The 17,338-nt window shown below is 39.6% G+C and overlaps 1 protein-coding gene across 1 annotated transcript in view; it reads left to right on the top strand.

The window, feature by feature from the left end:
• The window catches only part of ARNTL2 (aryl hydrocarbon receptor nuclear translocator like 2), a 66,886-nt gene that overhangs the window by 33,023 nt on the left and 16,525 nt on the right, over nt 1-17,338 (top strand). The window contains exons 5-12 of the mRNA XM_030540715.1: nt 311-390; nt 1,321-1,413; nt 2,701-2,818; nt 3,597-3,740; nt 5,564-5,804; nt 7,573-7,679; nt 8,482-8,632; nt 14,893-14,951. Coding sequence (XP_030396575.1) covers nt 311-390; nt 1,321-1,413; nt 2,701-2,818; nt 3,597-3,740; nt 5,564-5,804; nt 7,573-7,679; nt 8,482-8,632; nt 14,893-14,951 — 993 coding nt within the window. The remainder of the gene's footprint in view (nt 1-310; nt 391-1,320; nt 1,414-2,700; nt 2,819-3,596; nt 3,741-5,563; nt 5,805-7,572; nt 7,680-8,481; nt 8,633-14,892; nt 14,952-17,338) is intronic.

Raw genomic sequence — 17,338 nt, 5'->3', positions numbered from 1 at the left:
GCTTGTTCTTTCCTCAGGGTTCTTCAGTTTTTTGCAAACATCTGGTCTTGTGTTATCCCAAACACATATGCTTTAGCATAGGTCTGGAATTCCTGAGATGAGGTTATGACTGTTTAATGAGTTACTTATTAAAAGAAAAGTTTATTTGTACATTCCAGTAAAGAAAGCAGAAAACTATTTTATGGTTAAAAAGCACTGTGTGCATATTCTATATGTGAATTTGATTAAAATGCAGCTTTGTTTATAAAGGAAACAAAGGTTTACATTTTGTTTCTTTTATAACATTTATAAATAACTTGATATTTTGCAGGTTCTACCAGTTCTTATGCAGAAGTTCAATATAAGCCTTCATTTTTACAGGATGGTGAGCTGAGACAGTTAATCCTTAGGGTAAGTAAAAAGAAACCCTGTATCAAGTGATGTCCTCTTTAAAGCCTGGCTTAACGTCAGTTGACTGCAAAAGGCTTTTCCTTACATTCTTCCTTCAAGTCAGTGCTGTGATATCCTTGCTAAGACTCAGTTTATAAACTCTAACAATAGAATATATGCACAGGATTTTTCTATAAAAGCCATGGAAACTGTATGCGTTAATAGGGCGTTTGTACAAACTACCCAGGAGTATCGTAAATCTGTATAAAAACTGCATAATGAATGTGCGAGATGGATGTTTCTTGTATTTATCTAAATATCTAAGTGTGTGCACTTATACAAAAACATCTTTCATTTCCATTAACTATGCCTGCAAATTTTCTACACTTCATTTTGTTTTCAAAGTATACACTTCAGTTACTGAAAGATGTGGAAATTAACCTATGAAAGCAGCTGTTTTTACTTATAATATTTTCTTATCACATTTTTTCATTTGCCCTAGTTTGCCTATTCTATTGCATATAATAATACCCTTAGCAAGAATCTGTAAAATAACTCCAAATTTAGCTGTTCTACAGCTAAGCTGCTCTTTCCCAAAACCACTTTTGTTTTTTAGCTCTGCGTGTCATGGTCTAAATGAATATTTGCCATCATTTTTTTTTGCCATCTCTTATATTAAAAAGCGAGAGAGAGTCATGTGGCACCTTATAGACTAACAGACATATTGGAGCATAAGCTTTCATGGGTGAATACCCACTTCGTCAGACACAAGACTTTGTTGCTTTTCACAGATCCAGACTAACACGGCTACCCCTCTGATACTATCTCTTTATTAAATAAATTGTAATTCACCTGAAATATTGAGGTGCATTAGTTAATATACTCATTCTATATAGCTGTTTTTCATCAGTGTTGTATGATTTTGTAAAAGACTAATTTTTATATTTATAGGCTGCAGATGGGTTCCTGTTTGTGGTTGGATGTGATAGAGGAAAAATTCTTTTTGTCTCTGAATCAGTCTGCAAGATACTTAATTATGATCAGGTAGTTATAATCAAGTCATTTTGTATTAAAGTGAAATTAGTTTCTAGATAATGTGTTTGGGTTTTGTTATTAATACTATTCCTTGTGCGTGATTTCTTTAAATCTTTTGGCTTTAGCTTTCTCTTCAACACAATTACTCCAAAGGTTCATTCCTTTAACATTATAAGCATTCTGCAACTGCAATGAACATTCCTGATGCAATTATTGGCATCTAATTTAAAACTGTGATCTTCAGGAAATGATTTACATACCAACTCAAGAGAAAAATATATTTTGAAGATATTCTTGTTTCCACCTTTTATTGACAGAGATTTGGGCTTTTGGACGGTGAAGTGATTCTCTGAACTTTAGAAAACCAGTATTTCAGCAGTGCAAGTAAATTGAAACTCAACTTGCTAATTGCTTAGTTTCAACAGTTTTAAGATTGAATAGTTATGTGCTGACATCTGTATTGCTGTAGTGTGGAAACCAACCAATCTAGACTCGTTTTAGTTCAGGAAAAGGAAAAAGAATGAAGACCAGTCTAGTGCTTTCCCTTTTACCAAGATGCAGGTTATTTACTTGGAAATTTCTGGCCTGAACTGCTTTGCCCAGTGGCTGATGAGTAGCTTTTTGAACCCTTTATGCCACCCACATCTACTTTTGAACCCCCTCCACTTTTCCATTTTTCTTATAGCATTTTTAGAGTTTAAACCAGGCTTTCTGCCCCGTTACCCTTTTCTGGCCAGCCGTAAGAGACACCATCAACCCTTAAATTAAAAACTGAGAACTAGGAAAACAGCATGAATGAATGGAGAGAGGGATAGCTCAGTGGTTTGAGCACTGGCCTGCTAAACCAAGGGTTGTGAGTTCAGTCCTTGAGGCGGCCATTTAGGGATCTGGGGCAAAAATCTGTCTGGGGATTGGTCCTGCTCTGAGCAGGGGGTTGGACTAGATGACCTCCTGAGGTCCCTTCCAGCCCTGATATTCTATCATTCTATGATTTTCCAAGTTTACCATTTAACTTAATGGGTAAGAGAGAATTGCATTTCTGCTACCATGTTTTTTACTAATTTCTATACTGTCCATATTCTTTTAATTAAAATATTGAAACAAAAATAAGAATTCAACAAAGCTGTTGTTTGACAGCAAATTCAATGGATAAATGTTACAGTTTAGACAGAATAATTCAGATAATCTGGGAATACTGACCTTTTCTAAAACAGCCTTGAACATTAAGTTACTTGGTGAGGAGATGTGGAATAGTGTGTATGATGCACAGCTTTTAAATTAACATTTTTTCACTAGGCCAGCTTGATTGGACAAAGTTTATTTGACTACTTGCATCCAAAAGATGTTGCCAAAGTGAAGGAGCAACTATCATCTTCAGACACTTCACCAAGAGAAAAGCTTATAGATGCCAAAAGTAAGTGTCTATTTAAATATACTCAGATTTTTAATGTAATACCTTCATTTGTTTTTAAATTCTGTTATTATGTAAGGCAAATTCATGCATGCGTATATATTCAAACTCGTTCATATGATTTATACAAACAAAACATGTTTGAATGCATACCTGCTGCTTAGAATACACAAACAAGTTGATAGCTACATCAGAAAGGAACTCATTTTAGGTAATAAGAATGATTGAAGTTTACATTGTTAGACATTTACCAAGAGTTGGTATGAATTTTTTTTGTAACCAGGCATACTACTTTTTTTTTCTTGTATTTGATAGGTCTTGTCAATACAAAAGACCTGATGTAGTCGAGCATGGGATAAAATGCTTCAATACCAAGAGTCACTGTCTTCTCTGAAAATGCTAAGTGTCAATCCTAATTTAACCAAGTCTTATTTGGCTAGTATGAAGAACATTATGTACTGTGCAGCTGATCACTATTTTATAGTGTTTTTTATGAGCGGCTTTGCAACTTGCCCCCTACCAAATAGAAATTGAAAGTTTTTAAAATCTTAACTTACTAAATAAGATTGCATAGCATTGAATAGTATATTAAAATATTTTGTTACCTTCCACTTTTCACAATCATGTTTTGTTCATCTTATTTAATTCATTTAAGTTTTTTCGTAGTTACTCTTACATTTTTGCATGTACAATTAAGGGAGACTATATTAATGATTTAAATGCAAATAATTCTCTGTAGGCCAAAGGCCATTTTCTGACTGTCTTATTCAACTTTTGCAAGCTGGTTTGCAAGTACATATGGATTTTCAAGCTGGATCAACTCGACTGCATTCTGGTGCTCGGCGTTCCTTCTTCTGTCGGATAAAGTGTAGTAGGATCACAGTGAAGGAAGAAAATAAATGCTTGCCCAACGCAAAGCAGAAAGGTATCTCCAAGTCTGGCTGAGTTTGGAGGATTTCTGTTTTTAAATATGGTATATTTAAGTTCTGAATCAGTTACGGGGTCTAAACAGGTAGCAATGACTTCACAGAATAATTATAGGGAATAAGATATACATGATAAGACCCTGTTTTTATGATCTCGGAAAAACCTGCTTTAGTTATCCCCCTAGGGGGGAAAAAAAAAGATTCAGTGAGATCTTGAAGCCTGAGGAAAATTACTGAATGGAACTGGAGCAGTTCAAAGCGTAGGAGCAAAGAAGAAATATCTGTCAAGGAGATAACTATTAATAGGGTTGCAAAATCTGCTGTTTTGGAGAGGATAACTTAAGTGGTGGGGGGAAAAAAAAATTCTCTCCCTCTCCTAAAAATGCATTGTTGTATGTATCAGGTATGATTTTTCCTTTTATTATAAAAACTACCAAAGTTAATTCTTTAATATGCAGTGTAATTGTAGCCATGTCAGGCCCCGGAAATTAGAGACACAAGGTGGATGAAGTAATATCTTTTATTGGACCAGTTTCTGTTGATGAGAGAGACAAGCTTTCGAGCCATACACGGCTCTTCTTCAGGGCACGGTTTGAAAGCTTGTTTCTCACCAAAAGAAGTTGGTCCAATAAAATATATTACTTTATCCACTCTGTCTCTTTAATTCTTTAGTGTAATTTTTAGCTCATTTAACATCCCATATTTTTATAGCTTTTTTTGGTTTCCATGAGTGATAGTAAACACTTGTCATATTTTCAGTGTATTTGGACACTTTATTTAAACAAAGCTTTTGTTTTAGATTCTATATTTAAAATAGATTTTTGCACTGTTTACTAAAATTGTCAAAGATTCCAAAATTTGTCATTTTTATGTTAAATGTAAAGCTGGTTTTGTTATTAACCATGGAACTATTCTAATTTACTCTGACTCTTTCATAACATTTAGTGTAAAATCCTGGCCATATTGAAGTCAGTGGCAAAACTCCTATTGTCTGTAAAGGGGCCAGCATTTCATTCTGAAACTGCATATATCAGTACCTAAGAAAACAATGATTTAATGAACTAAACATCTATACATGCCCCAAAACCCATGTTGAAACACCAATGGAAATGACTCAGCCTTTCATTTTCCAAAGGTAGATAAATTGAGTTCCATGGGGTTTACTTTGGGGCAAAGCATCTTTGTATAGGACTCTAAAACCCAGAGTTCCTGTTTGTAGTGCATGGATACTAACAATCCCGTGGCACTTTTTGGAATGATAAAAGTTTGCCCCGGTGTCTTTGGGCAAAATATCCCCATCTATTCCCTCTTGTGTAGTATGATTATAGTCGTCTTAGCTGCAGTCCTGCATCCGTCTCATGGTGAGTGTAGTGGTTCCTGAATGTTACATAATTAAATGGTGAGAGATCCACTGGAATGAATTGCAGTATATACTATAAATTCAAGAAACAGAAATTAAGCGTTTACATTTTGCTGAAAATTTCTTAGTCTTAGCAATTACACTTCGATAACCATATCTCAGTCTCCTTCTTTAAAATTAAAATATTCAAGTTACAGAATGTCTCTTTAGCTTAATATAATTCACAGTACAAAAGAAACTGCATAAAATATTTTCAGTAAATGAAAGCAATATGTATTACTAAACTGTTGGTTTAATTTTCTTCTTATGTGTGAGAACATTTAAGACGCTATTCAGTGACATTATTTACAGCTCTGTAGGGCTCAGACCTGTATGTAGGCACAAACATAACAGCTGGAAAAGGAATTTAAAATGAATTTTCATTTGGGAATTTAACTCTTCTTTTTCACTTTTTTTAATTAGAGCACAAAAAGTACCGTACAATCCATTGTACTGGCTATCTGAAGAGCTGGCCTCCTACAAAGGTGGGAGTGGAAGAGGAGGAGAATGCAGAAAAAGACAGCAGTAACTTTAACTGTCTTGTTGCAGTTGGGAGATTGCATCCTTATATTGTTCCACAAAAGAGTGGTGAGATAAAGGTTAAACCAACAGAATTTGTTACACGCTTTGCCATTGATGGAAAATTTGTTTATGTAGATCTACGGTAAGCATTTTGTTTTCTTATTATAGAAAGAGCCAATAGTGACTCCTTATGTAGGTTGCCTAATGTTTTCTGTTATGCAGAACAAAACTTGTTGAGCCAGGACTTGGGTATGTAAGACATCATATAAAAAAGTGTTGTATTACCTTACACTAAAGAATTTATTGACAAGATTAAAGCACACATCATAATGTTATCATGCTTATCAAGAGAGGCATCACTCACACTGATCTGATGCCTCCTCATGATCGCTTTGGGGATTAGCTCTCGAGGCTGATGCCCCTTCACATGGTCACATACCATCACGCTGTCTATCTGTGTTTCTCTCTGGTTTGCAGCTCCTCTCTGGTCCTAGGAACTGCAGCAGCATCTTTGTGACTCAGCCCTCTGGCTAGGTTACTGAGCCTTCCCCTCCTTCCAGGGTACGGTCCTTCAAATCTGTCACTCCCATAGTGACCTAGATTGTCTTCCAGTTGACTTCCCTGCGTCTGGTCTTTGCCATGGCATTAGTGGCTGATGATAAAACCTGGGCCTGCCCACTATTTCAGGTTCCAGTCCAGAGACCCTCAGCCCAGCAGTTCTGGGCTTTCCTCTCCCAGCCCTCACTCCTCCTTACCTGGACTACTTCCTACAACTCCTGGTTTCTCTCCTTGCCTTGGATGTACCAGCTGCAAACCCTCTTCCCAAGGAGTGACTGCTGCCTGCAACCTTTCCCAGCAGCTCTCAATTTCCTAGCAGCCCCTGTCTGTTGCCAGCTTCCTGGCTTTTTATATACCCTCTCTGTTCCTGCACAGGTGAGCCCCCAGCCTCTAAAGGGCCCCTGTCTGCAGCCTAATTAGCTAATTGGACCCACCTGGCCCAATTCAGTTCTTGCAGGGCTCGTGTGAGGAGCACAGTCAATCACAGTGCTTTTAAACTAATTCATCACAAATCTCAATTAGAATTTGAGAAAACTAAACATAAGTGTCAGCAGTTAGCATTTAGATCTTGCTTCTTAAAATTCATGCAGCACATTTAAATTATGCCAACAAATTATTTAATAAGCATGAGAGTTTGTCCATGTGTTACTAGTTTGTTTAAAAAAAAAATACTTTATGGTGGATTCAGTTGTCAGTTTTTCTTACTTTTTATCTCAGTACTTTAACTAGAAATACTATAAGGTTGCTTTACTGTACTATATCTAGACAATTCTGCTTTTCATCTGTGAGAATGAAGCCTGTTAATATAGAATTAAAGTAACTGTTAAAACACCATTATTTCAAGTAATATTGACTTGTAACACTTGGAGACAAAGCTAAGTACTTTATCCTCACTAGAAGAATTCAAATCAATAACTTAAAATATATCCATTTTTTTAAGATTCATTGAACGGTGGGATTTCTAAATAATTTAAATCAGCTTCTTCTCTGTATAGTGAGCTGACTTGTAGAACTAACAGTGCAGTACATACTAATTGTTTAAATGTGTACATGATACAAATGTTCTCTGCGAAATATGGGTTTGAACTATTTTGTGTCTGACGGTACTGGCTAACATAACAATGTTAATATCTTGTTTCTATTGCAGATAGATTCAAGGTAATCTACTGCTTAACCATCGTTTATTTTTTGTTCTTGCTTAGATCTGTACTTGTGGTGGTAGAATTTTGTTTTCAAACGCAAATAAACATCCCCTTTAAATATGCGTTTTCTGTTTTGTATGATATTGGCATAATTTGCTGAATTAAGTGTTTTTAATTATGTGTGAATGCTCTCTTCTTGTTGCCTAACAGTGCAACAGCAATTTTAGGGTATCTGCCGCAAGAGCTTCTAGGAACTTCTTGTTATGAGTACTTCCATCAAGATGATCACAATCATCTAGCTGATAAACACAAAGCAGGTATGAAATGCTTGGTACTTCCCTATATAAATTACTAGCGAGTCTCATGTTAAGCTAGGGTTACATTCCGCTGTCATCGCATAAAGCGAAAATTGCATATAGCCAAAATAACATTGAGTGTAATGGTGGGTGGAATCGCCCACACTACATGTACAGTATTTCAATTATTTTTCTTTGTTTTTGTTTTTGTTTTTGCTAACTGCGCAAAGCTGAATTCGTGCATGTTTAAATGTGCGTAAGATGAGACTCACCTATACATACAAACGCGATGTTAAAAGAAAAGAAAATCAAGTACTCGAGTTAGGAAATGTTAGAAATAAGGCCCTTATTAAGTATTGCCTTGTGTCACATATAATATCTGTAGTAGAGCCCTCTGTCCTGGATCCCGTCCAGTGGCTTAAACACAAGAGAATATTCTTTCTGTTCCCTTAACGCACTGCCTCAATCTCTGTTCACTCTGTGCACTGAATGAAGCAGAGGTCCTATATAGCAGATAGTAGTCATGTAATTAAATATTGAATTTAAAGAACCGCCAAGCCTCAGATCTTCCCACTGTTAACTTGCAAGAGCCCAGGTAATGCTTCATGTCTGATCAGATGGCTAAGTTTGAAATTTAATTGGAACCCAGACTTTGTGCTTATCTGGAAAGTACCAAGCACATTGTTGACACTGTATAAAATTGAAACTGTTTTATTGGTTGTGTGGCTACCAAAACGTAGTTATCAAAACAAATTTATAAAGTTGGTTGTGTCGTCCTGTGAATACAGCTCAGGATAAGCTGCTTATGTTTTTTCTTATTTAGTGTTGCAGAGTAAAGAAAAAATATTTACAAACTCCTACAAATTCAGAGCAAAAGATGGAACTTTCATTACATTGATGAGTCAATGGTTTAGTTTCATCAATCCATGGACCAAAGAACTGGAGTACATTGTATCAACCAACACTGTAGTGTTGTAAGTAATTGGTGATGTGAATCTGCATCTTATTTTTTGTCTTAATTAGGAATATCATTAGTATAAAGCTATTCATTTAAAAAAAGATTAACGAGAAAAACGGGGCTAGAAAATACAAACTCTGTGCAATTAGTTGAATCATAGATATAAGACCAGAACAGACCATCATGATCATCTAGTTTTTTGATCTCCTGCACATCACAGGCCACAGAACCTCAGCCACCTACTGCTGTAATAAACACAGAACCTCTGGCTGAAATACTGAAGTCTTCAAATCATGATGTAAAGACTTCAAGTTACAGGGAATCCACCCTTTACTCTAATGTTAAATCTGCAAGTGACTCATGCCCCGTGCTGCAGAGGAAGGTGAAACCCCCCCCAGGGTCTCTGTCACTCTGATCTTGGGGAAAATTCCTTCTCAACCCCAGGTATAGTGATCAGTTAGCCCTGAGCAAGTCAACAAGACCCACCAGCCAGACACCTAAGAGAGAATTCACTGTAGTAATTTGGAACCCTCCCCATTTCATGTCCCATCTCTAGCTGCTGGTGATATTTGCTGCTAGCAGTCACAAATTGGCCGTATGCCATTGTAGGTAGTCTCATCATACCATCCCCTCCATGAACTTACCAAACACACCCTTCAAACCAGTTAGATTTTTTGCCCCTGCTGCTCCAGAAAGCTGTTCCAGATCTTCACTCCTCGGAGGGTTAGAAACCTTAACATCAACTCTAAACATGTTGATGGCCAATTTATATCCATTTATTCTTGTATCAGCACTAGCACTTAAATTATTCATCTCCCTCTGTGGTATTTGTCCCTCTGATGTATTTATAGAGAGCAAACATATCTCCCTTCAGACTTCTTTTGGTTAGCCAAGCCAAGCTCTTTGAGTCTCCTCATAAGGTAGGTTTTCCATTCCTCTGATCATACTAGTAGCCCTTCTCTGCATCTGTTCCAGTTTGAATTCATCTTTCTTAAACATGGGAGATCGGAACTGCACACAATATTCCCAGTGAGGTCTCACCAGTGCCTTGTATAGTGGTAATAACACTTCTCAATCATTACTGGAAATATCTTGCCTGATGCTAATATGATCCTAGGATGCCTTTTTCACAGCTGCATCACATAGGCAGCTCATAGTCATCCTGTGATCAACCAGTACACCCAAGACTTTCTCCTCCTGTCACTTCCAACTAAGTGTCCAGCTGATAGCAAAAATTCTTGTTGTTAGTCCCCAAGTGCATGACCTTGCACTTTGCACTATTAAATATCATCCCATTTCTACTACTCCAGCTTTCAAGAAAGGCTAGAGACTTGCAAGTCAAACTCATTCAAATGGAGAAGTGTCTCAGGCCTGCTTCTGAGCCTGAAGCCTGGACTTCTCCTGGACAAGCCTCGCCAACCATGGCTTCTGATAAGGGTCCCTCCTCCATACAGACTTGTGATGAACCCACTAAAAAGGGTCTTAAAAAGTGGGTAACTACATCCCCAAATCAGCCACAAAGTGCCATTCTGCAATCAAGCAAACTGCATTGGCACCGACTGCACCTTCAGTGCCTGGAGCTGAGAGAGTGGGACCATCTGGCACCACCAGTACCGTGAGAGCTAAGGACTCTAAAGAGCCAACTCAGACACAGGTGCTAAGGAGAAATCAAAACCCAAGGCCTCGGCTCCGACTCAACCAAAGCCACAATCAACACACAGCAGTGCAGCACCAGTGCAGACCGTGGCTCAGTCCTCGAACCTCAGTGGACGCTCTGTGTACACACCGACACAGCCTACAGTGCCGACATATGTGCCGTGGCTCCCGGCACTGCTGCAATAACAGCCCCTGGTGCAGATCATGCAGACACCACAGCAGCTCATACGGCACAAAGATCTCTTAATCAGATCTACGTCTGACTCTGCCATCCTCGGCCCTGACATGATCCCAGCACATTTGGCACAGAGTCTCATTGCCATTCCATCATGCTCTGCGCCACCTTTTTCGAGTGAGGATGAGGACAACGAGGAGGGACAAATAGATTCTCCTCCGCAATCTCCTGCCCACCATGAGCCACCCAAATCAGGATCCTTTCAGGGGGCGTACTACACTGATCCAAACATCTACAATGGTATGGCTAACCCTGGGGTCCACCTATGTCTGTCCCACCCCAATGGGCATACTGGAACCCATGGGCAATTTACCCCTCACAACAAGGATTACCCACCACTTCTAGACTCAGCACATAGCAATCACCTGCATCTTTGGTGCCTGGACTTCTGGAACTGGCTGGAGAAGGAGAGGAAGAGGAGGAAGAACCAACATACCAGGAAAGGGCACCACCTACCCACGTTATGCCTTCTCCCCCTGATACAGGGGATGAATTCGAACCTATTTAAAAGAGTGGCTAGCTCTCTGGACATCTCTCTAGAGATGGAGTCCTCTTCTTCCATCCGACACCCAATTCACTGGTGGTCGACGCAGTCCGTGAACGTGGCAGACAACAGCCCAAGACCACACTTCATGATAAGGACTGGAAAAGTCTCGACCATTTTGTCCACAAATCTTGCTCTTCGGCTATACTACACCTCCACATAGCTAATTACAATGCCTCTCTGGCAAAATGTCATTACAATAACTACACAAAGTTTTTCTGAATTTATTGATTTTATTCCAGAAGACAAGAGAGAACAATTCGCAGCACTTGTATGAGAGGGACAACTGATCTCCAGAACAGCCCTTCAAGTTGCACTGGACTCTGCAGACACAGCTGCAAGTTCAGTGGCAACTGCAGAGGTGATGCAAAGGGCCTCATGGCTCCACCTCTCCAGCTTTCCTAAGGAAGTACAATCCACAGTCGAAGACTTACCATTTGAAGGGCCCAAACTCTTTGCCGAAAAGACTGATGAGACTCTTCACATGCTCAAAGATTCACGAGCCACACTGCGATCTCTGGGGATCTATACGCCTAGACCCAAGAAAAGACCGGAGTTGTTAAACGCTCAACATTTCTGTCATACTCCGTATTCACAACATCAGCAGTATGAGTCACAGGGCTGCAAACAGAGGCCATCAAGGCGACCCAGCCTAGTCCTCCTCTAGCTTTGTTGTGGCCATCAACATCCAGGCAACAAAATTTGAAGCCTTGGCCAAGAGCCCGAGAACCCCATGTCTGTCTGTGCTGGAGACATCTACTCTCTCTTGACCATTTATCCAGTCTGGAAAACCATCACATCCAACCAATGGGTGCTAGAAATCGTATGAACTGATTACTCCATCCCCTTTCTTTTCAACCCCCCTACCCGCTCTCCCTCTCCATCTGTCTTCAGGGACCCATCTCATGAGTCTCTACTGTGTCAGATCATTCCGTAAGCGATTAGTATATGGTATTGGACTAATCTGGGTCCTGTGACCATCTGGTCCAAGTGAGGTGTGTGAGGAAAACAAGCTTTCTCAAAGCCAATTCACGTGATGTCTGTAGTTAAACATAGCATCTCTAGCTCATGTAGGGCCTCAACCTAGTCCATAAATCATAGAATATCAGAGTTGGAAGGGACCTCAGGAGATCATCTAGTCTAACCTGCTACTCAAAGCAGGACCAATCCCCAAACAGATTTTTGCCCCAGATCCCTAAATGGCCCCCTCAAGGATTGCACTTACCAACCCTGGGTTTAGCAAGCCAATGCTCAAACCACTGAGCTATCCCTCCGCCTCCTTGGGGTCCTCACTAGTTCCCTACTTGAACCTACGGCTACATGCTCACTCCTACACCTTTCCATGAAGGTGGCATTTCTAGAGGCCACTACATCTGCTAGACATTTAGGAGAGTTGAGTGCTTTCATGGCAGACCCCCATATACAGTCTTTTTTAAAGATAAAGTATCCTGAGACTGCACCCCAAGTTTTTATCTAAAGTCGTCTCAACCTTCCACCTTAATCAACCCATTTACCTACTGACATTCTACCCTAAACCTCATGACAATAAAAAACACACCACACCATACTCTCAACAAGACCATTTCATAAATCACCCAGACTAGTGATCTCCATCACTGAATGCTCCAAAGAGAGTGCCATAGCCAAGCACAGGCTCTGCAAGCAGATCTCCAATTGCATAAAATTATGCTACCATCAGTGTGAATGGCAACCCCCGTGGGGATTCGCACACATTCCACCAGAGCCCTCTCGATCTCTGTTGCTTTCCTTAACAACATGCCCATCACTGACATTTGTAGGGCTGCAACCTGGGCCTCAGTCCGTACATTCATGCAACATTATGCATTACAACAACAGGCAACATCCGATGCCTTCTTTGTGCTCACTGTACTGTCTTCTCTTACTCCTTCAACTCCAAAGCCCTGTTCTTCCACCAGAGGGCACTGCTTTGAAGTCACCTAAAGTGGAGCACCCACAGGGACAGCACTCGAAGAAAAAGTTACTCACTGTGTGCAGTAATGTAGGTTCCTTGAGATGTTTCCCTGTGGGTGCTCCACTACTCACCCTCCGTTCCCTCCTCCCCTCTACTTCGGAGTTTAATACTTAGTCTCTGCAGTAGAAAAGGAACAGACGGGCGTTTGGTCGCACAGCACCAGTTAACCACCTGAGGCAGCACAAGATGGGGGTCAAACCTGAATACTTATTTAGCAAGAGGCACTATGATGGACCTGAGTAAATGCCTGGTATTCAAGTTAAAACTTTATTAAGTTGCTGCCTCCCACTTGAAATTCCTGTGTCTATTTCATTCTTATGCACTTGATCAGCACATGCAGATTGGCTTGGATAAGAGGCACCAGTCAGTTACTATTACCATACTACACCATGAGACCTCAACCTAGTTGACACTATTTATTCTGTGACCTATGTACAGTTTTCATATTGCCAAATCTTGCTAAAAGGGGCTTTCTTACACAGTTATTTATGAGTGAAAATTCAATGTTAAAATTTGAAACAAAACATTTTGCAACCTTAACTCTATTTGCTTCCATGTGGGTGTTAATAGAAGATCATGGTTATCTTTACTTTTTACTTGAGCTGTTCAGTCATTTCTCCATCAGTGTAAAATTATGCAGTGATAAATCCAGCTAGCCAAAACTCCTTTTCTCACCCCGAGGAGTTTGTTCAGTTTCTGTGAATTAGTTTGTGTTCTTATCTTAAGGTCTCATGGTACTGTAGGGAATGATACACAGTTGCTCCCTCTGTAACAATTTGGCAAAGTTCAATAGGTGGTAAGGTACATAAATGGACAACCAGTATTGACTTCATCTGTAAGTGGTATGGACACCTTAACAGCTTCATGACTTTACTGGATTCTCCAGCCACAGACACCTACTGAATGTCAAAGGGAACATAACCCTCCTCCAGCAAAGATGACTGTCCAACCCACCTGTTGCCAGTCCCCAGTGCCTGACCAGCCATATATATCAGGAGAGGTAGTAATTCTCTGATGTCTCAACAGCAGGTTGGGTGAAGTTCCTCCGTGGCTGTCAGTCTAACAGAGTGGATATGTGCCCCCAAACTTTTTTCAGCCCGAGATGGGGCCCATTTCAGTGAACTATCCCGATTCCCTTGGTAACTGGGGCTGAGAATGAGAGAGAAACACATCCACAACCACAAAACACATCCTAGAGAATATAGAGGTAGCTTTTCCATAGAGACACAAGAAAAAAACCTTATTTCTCTGCCCTTCCTGGCAGAAGTTTGTATGGAATTTACTACTCTTTAAGTTGGGAAGAAGGGAGCACAGAGCCATCCTGAGGTGCTTGGAGGCATTTTTGTGACTTTCCTCAGACGTGGGCCTAGCCAGCTCTGCTTCACCAATCTGCAGATCAAACATGGGTCCCCTTGCGCATTAGGATTGCCCATCCTGGTGTGTCATGTGCCTGGACAGATTTTAGATGAAGTGCATTCCTCGCTGCCTCATGATAGAGAAGTACGGTCTAATTCCGTGTGTTTTCTGTTGCTCCAGCTTCCGTCGCTAGCTGTAAAATATAACCTAAACAAAACTGGCAAATAAGTGGAGCTAAATCTTTCACCTGATGCCACAGAAAGTGGGATTGTCATGGCACAAAGCAATATCACACAGGTCATTGCTATTTAGCAGTAGGAATTCAGTTTTTCTGGTGCAAAAGGATCAAACATATATAACTTTGTCATGTGTTCAGAATTGTGACATGTTTTACTCTGTTTCATGTACTGCTTTAATTCGAATACCAAGTATACTGTGTATTGTGTTTTTAAATTTGACTGTTTTTTTTCCCCTATGCTATTAAATTCTAAGGGGTCACAAAGAGTCAGGAGAAGAAGCATTACTACCCTGTAGTTCCCAGTCCTCAGAAGGCAAGTACAGTTTTTAGTTCACAAAATGTTATCATTGTAGTATGTACATTTCTTACAAGATCATTCCATAAGCAATTAGTATATGGTATTGGAATAATTTGGGTCCTGTGACCATCTGATCCAGGTGGGGTTTGTGAGGACAATAAGCTTTCTCAAAGTCAGTTCACGTGATGCTCTGTAATTAAACATAGCATCTCTAGCTCATGTAGCTCACTGCATCCCCATGTGATCCAAAGTATCATGATTACATGCCTGATCTCCCTTATTCGCCTGCTCCTAAACCTGGATTTTGAGTGAGGCAGAATGATACACTGCTTCCACAGAGCCAAGTTCAAAAGAAAAGCTGAATGGTGCATTCTGAGTTTAATAATGGTAATATTTGTTTAATATTAGTTGGTATTATAATGTTGAGATGTTTACTTATATCCAATTATGGCATGTAGGATGATACTGATAAATTTATCTTTGTGTTTATATGCTGTAAATAGAATCAGCTGTCTACCTGCTTCCTTACTTGCTATGTCATCAAGCCACAGACCTTTTCTTTTTCACTCATCCTCTTTTAGCTGGGCTTTGTACACAGATAATTGATTTATTTTTTCATTTTACTTTAAAAAAAAAAAATTCTTATGCTATTTGCACTCTTGATAGGAAACAAAGCACAGACCGTATGAGTATTTATATTTAAATGTTTGTGTTTTTTCAAGGAAAAGGAGGGTTAGGGTTACAGAACCTGCAAGACTAATAAAAGGTGACTTTAAAAGAAACCACAATTTTTAAACATTCCTTTTGCAGTTTAGTAAACTGCAGCACAGTGCATGTGTAGAAAAACATGAAATTGATTGTAAGCAGGATGGATAAAAATCAGTGCTTTAAAAACACATTAAAATCAGTTTTTTGTTTAAAATCAGATTTTTATTGAAATGTAGCTTTTTTAAAAAAAACTATTTAAAATTTAAATTTAAATTCAGGCAACTTATGTTAAGGCCTAAATTTACTATAATTTATGAAGATAATGTAAATTTAAAACAATTAAGCAGTACATATTTGCTGCTGAAGTTTTAAAGAAAGTAAAACCACTGAACTGGTGGAAGTCATAGGCAATGCACCTGGAACCAGAGTTTGCTGAAGTGCTAAGTCAGCTTTTGACAGAAATAGGAAACAAAAACAAAAAAAGCTGCAGGAGTAAAAAGAATTCAGGCAGAAGTCCAGCAGCAGAGTAGGGGGCTGTCCTGTTTGTTGTACTGAATACAGCATGTATGATTACATGTGGTGGTGTATGTGTGCATTCAGTGCAGGGGGTTGTGGCCCTCAGACCAGGTGCGGGCTCTGAAGACCAGAGTGGTTGAACTGGAGTCGCTGAGGAAGACAGAGAAAGAGGCACATAGATGAGACTTTCTGGGACATATCAGTCCCACCCGCATTCTCTCAGCCTCTGTGCTGTTGAGGAGGATGAAAGCCTTAGGGAAGGAGAACAACAAAGTGAAATGGAGGGAAACAATCCCATAGTTGGGACCCTCCTTCCAGATGGTGTCATGGTATCCTCTCACATGGAATCCTAGTTATTAGAAAGAGACAGATAATAGTAATGAGGGATTTGATGATTATCTAGCTGGGTTTGTGATGACCAGGAGAATGGCATGGTGAACTGCCTATTGTGTGCGAAGGTTGTGGGTTTCTCGAGACGTCTAGACAAGCTCATGTGCAGTGCTGGGGAGGAGCTGGTGTCATGGTACACATAGATAGCAGGGAAAGGTACGAGAGAGATCTTGAAAGTCAAATTTAGGCTGCTAGGTCTCTTGCCTAAAAGTCCAGGACATTCATGGTAGCATGCTTGCAGTTCCATACACAGGGCCAGTTAGGCAGAGCTGCAGGATCTTAATGCGTGGATGAGATGATGGTGTAGGAAGGAGAAGTTTAGGTTTTCTAGGGAATCTTTTGGCAAAGATTTGGCATCCTTGCTGTATAGGCTCCACATAAACCAAAATGGAATCAGATTGCTAACATGTAAAATTAAAAAGTTTAAAAACTCCTCTACAACCTAAGGGCTGCAAGAAAGCTGACAGTGGAGAGGAGCACACGGTTTGGACAGAAACATCCATTGGGGAGGATCTTTAACAGGGATTCTCTATATCCTAGTAAAGAGGAGAGGATAGAAGTTGCTAAAGTACAGGTAGGAGCTGAAGAGAAATAGTTAAATGAAACTATTCTATTCAGTTACATCACATAATGGCAGACAGCTAAAACTTGACAAACTTTATAAGTGCTTGTATACAAATACTAGAAATCTGAATACTAGTAAGGGTGAACTTGAGTGACTGGTATTAAATGAGGACATTGATATAATAGGCATCACGTAAACTTGGTGGAAGAATGATAAATCAGTG

The sequence above is a fragment of the Gopherus evgoodei genome, chromosome 1, assembly GCF_007399415.2.
Source record: "Gopherus evgoodei ecotype Sinaloan lineage chromosome 1, rGopEvg1_v1.p, whole genome shotgun sequence".
NCBI classification, from domain to species: Eukaryota; Metazoa; Chordata; order Testudines; family Testudinidae; genus Gopherus; species Gopherus evgoodei.
Note: the sequence above shows the minus strand (reverse complement) of the source record. Positions and strands in the feature narration are given on the sequence as shown.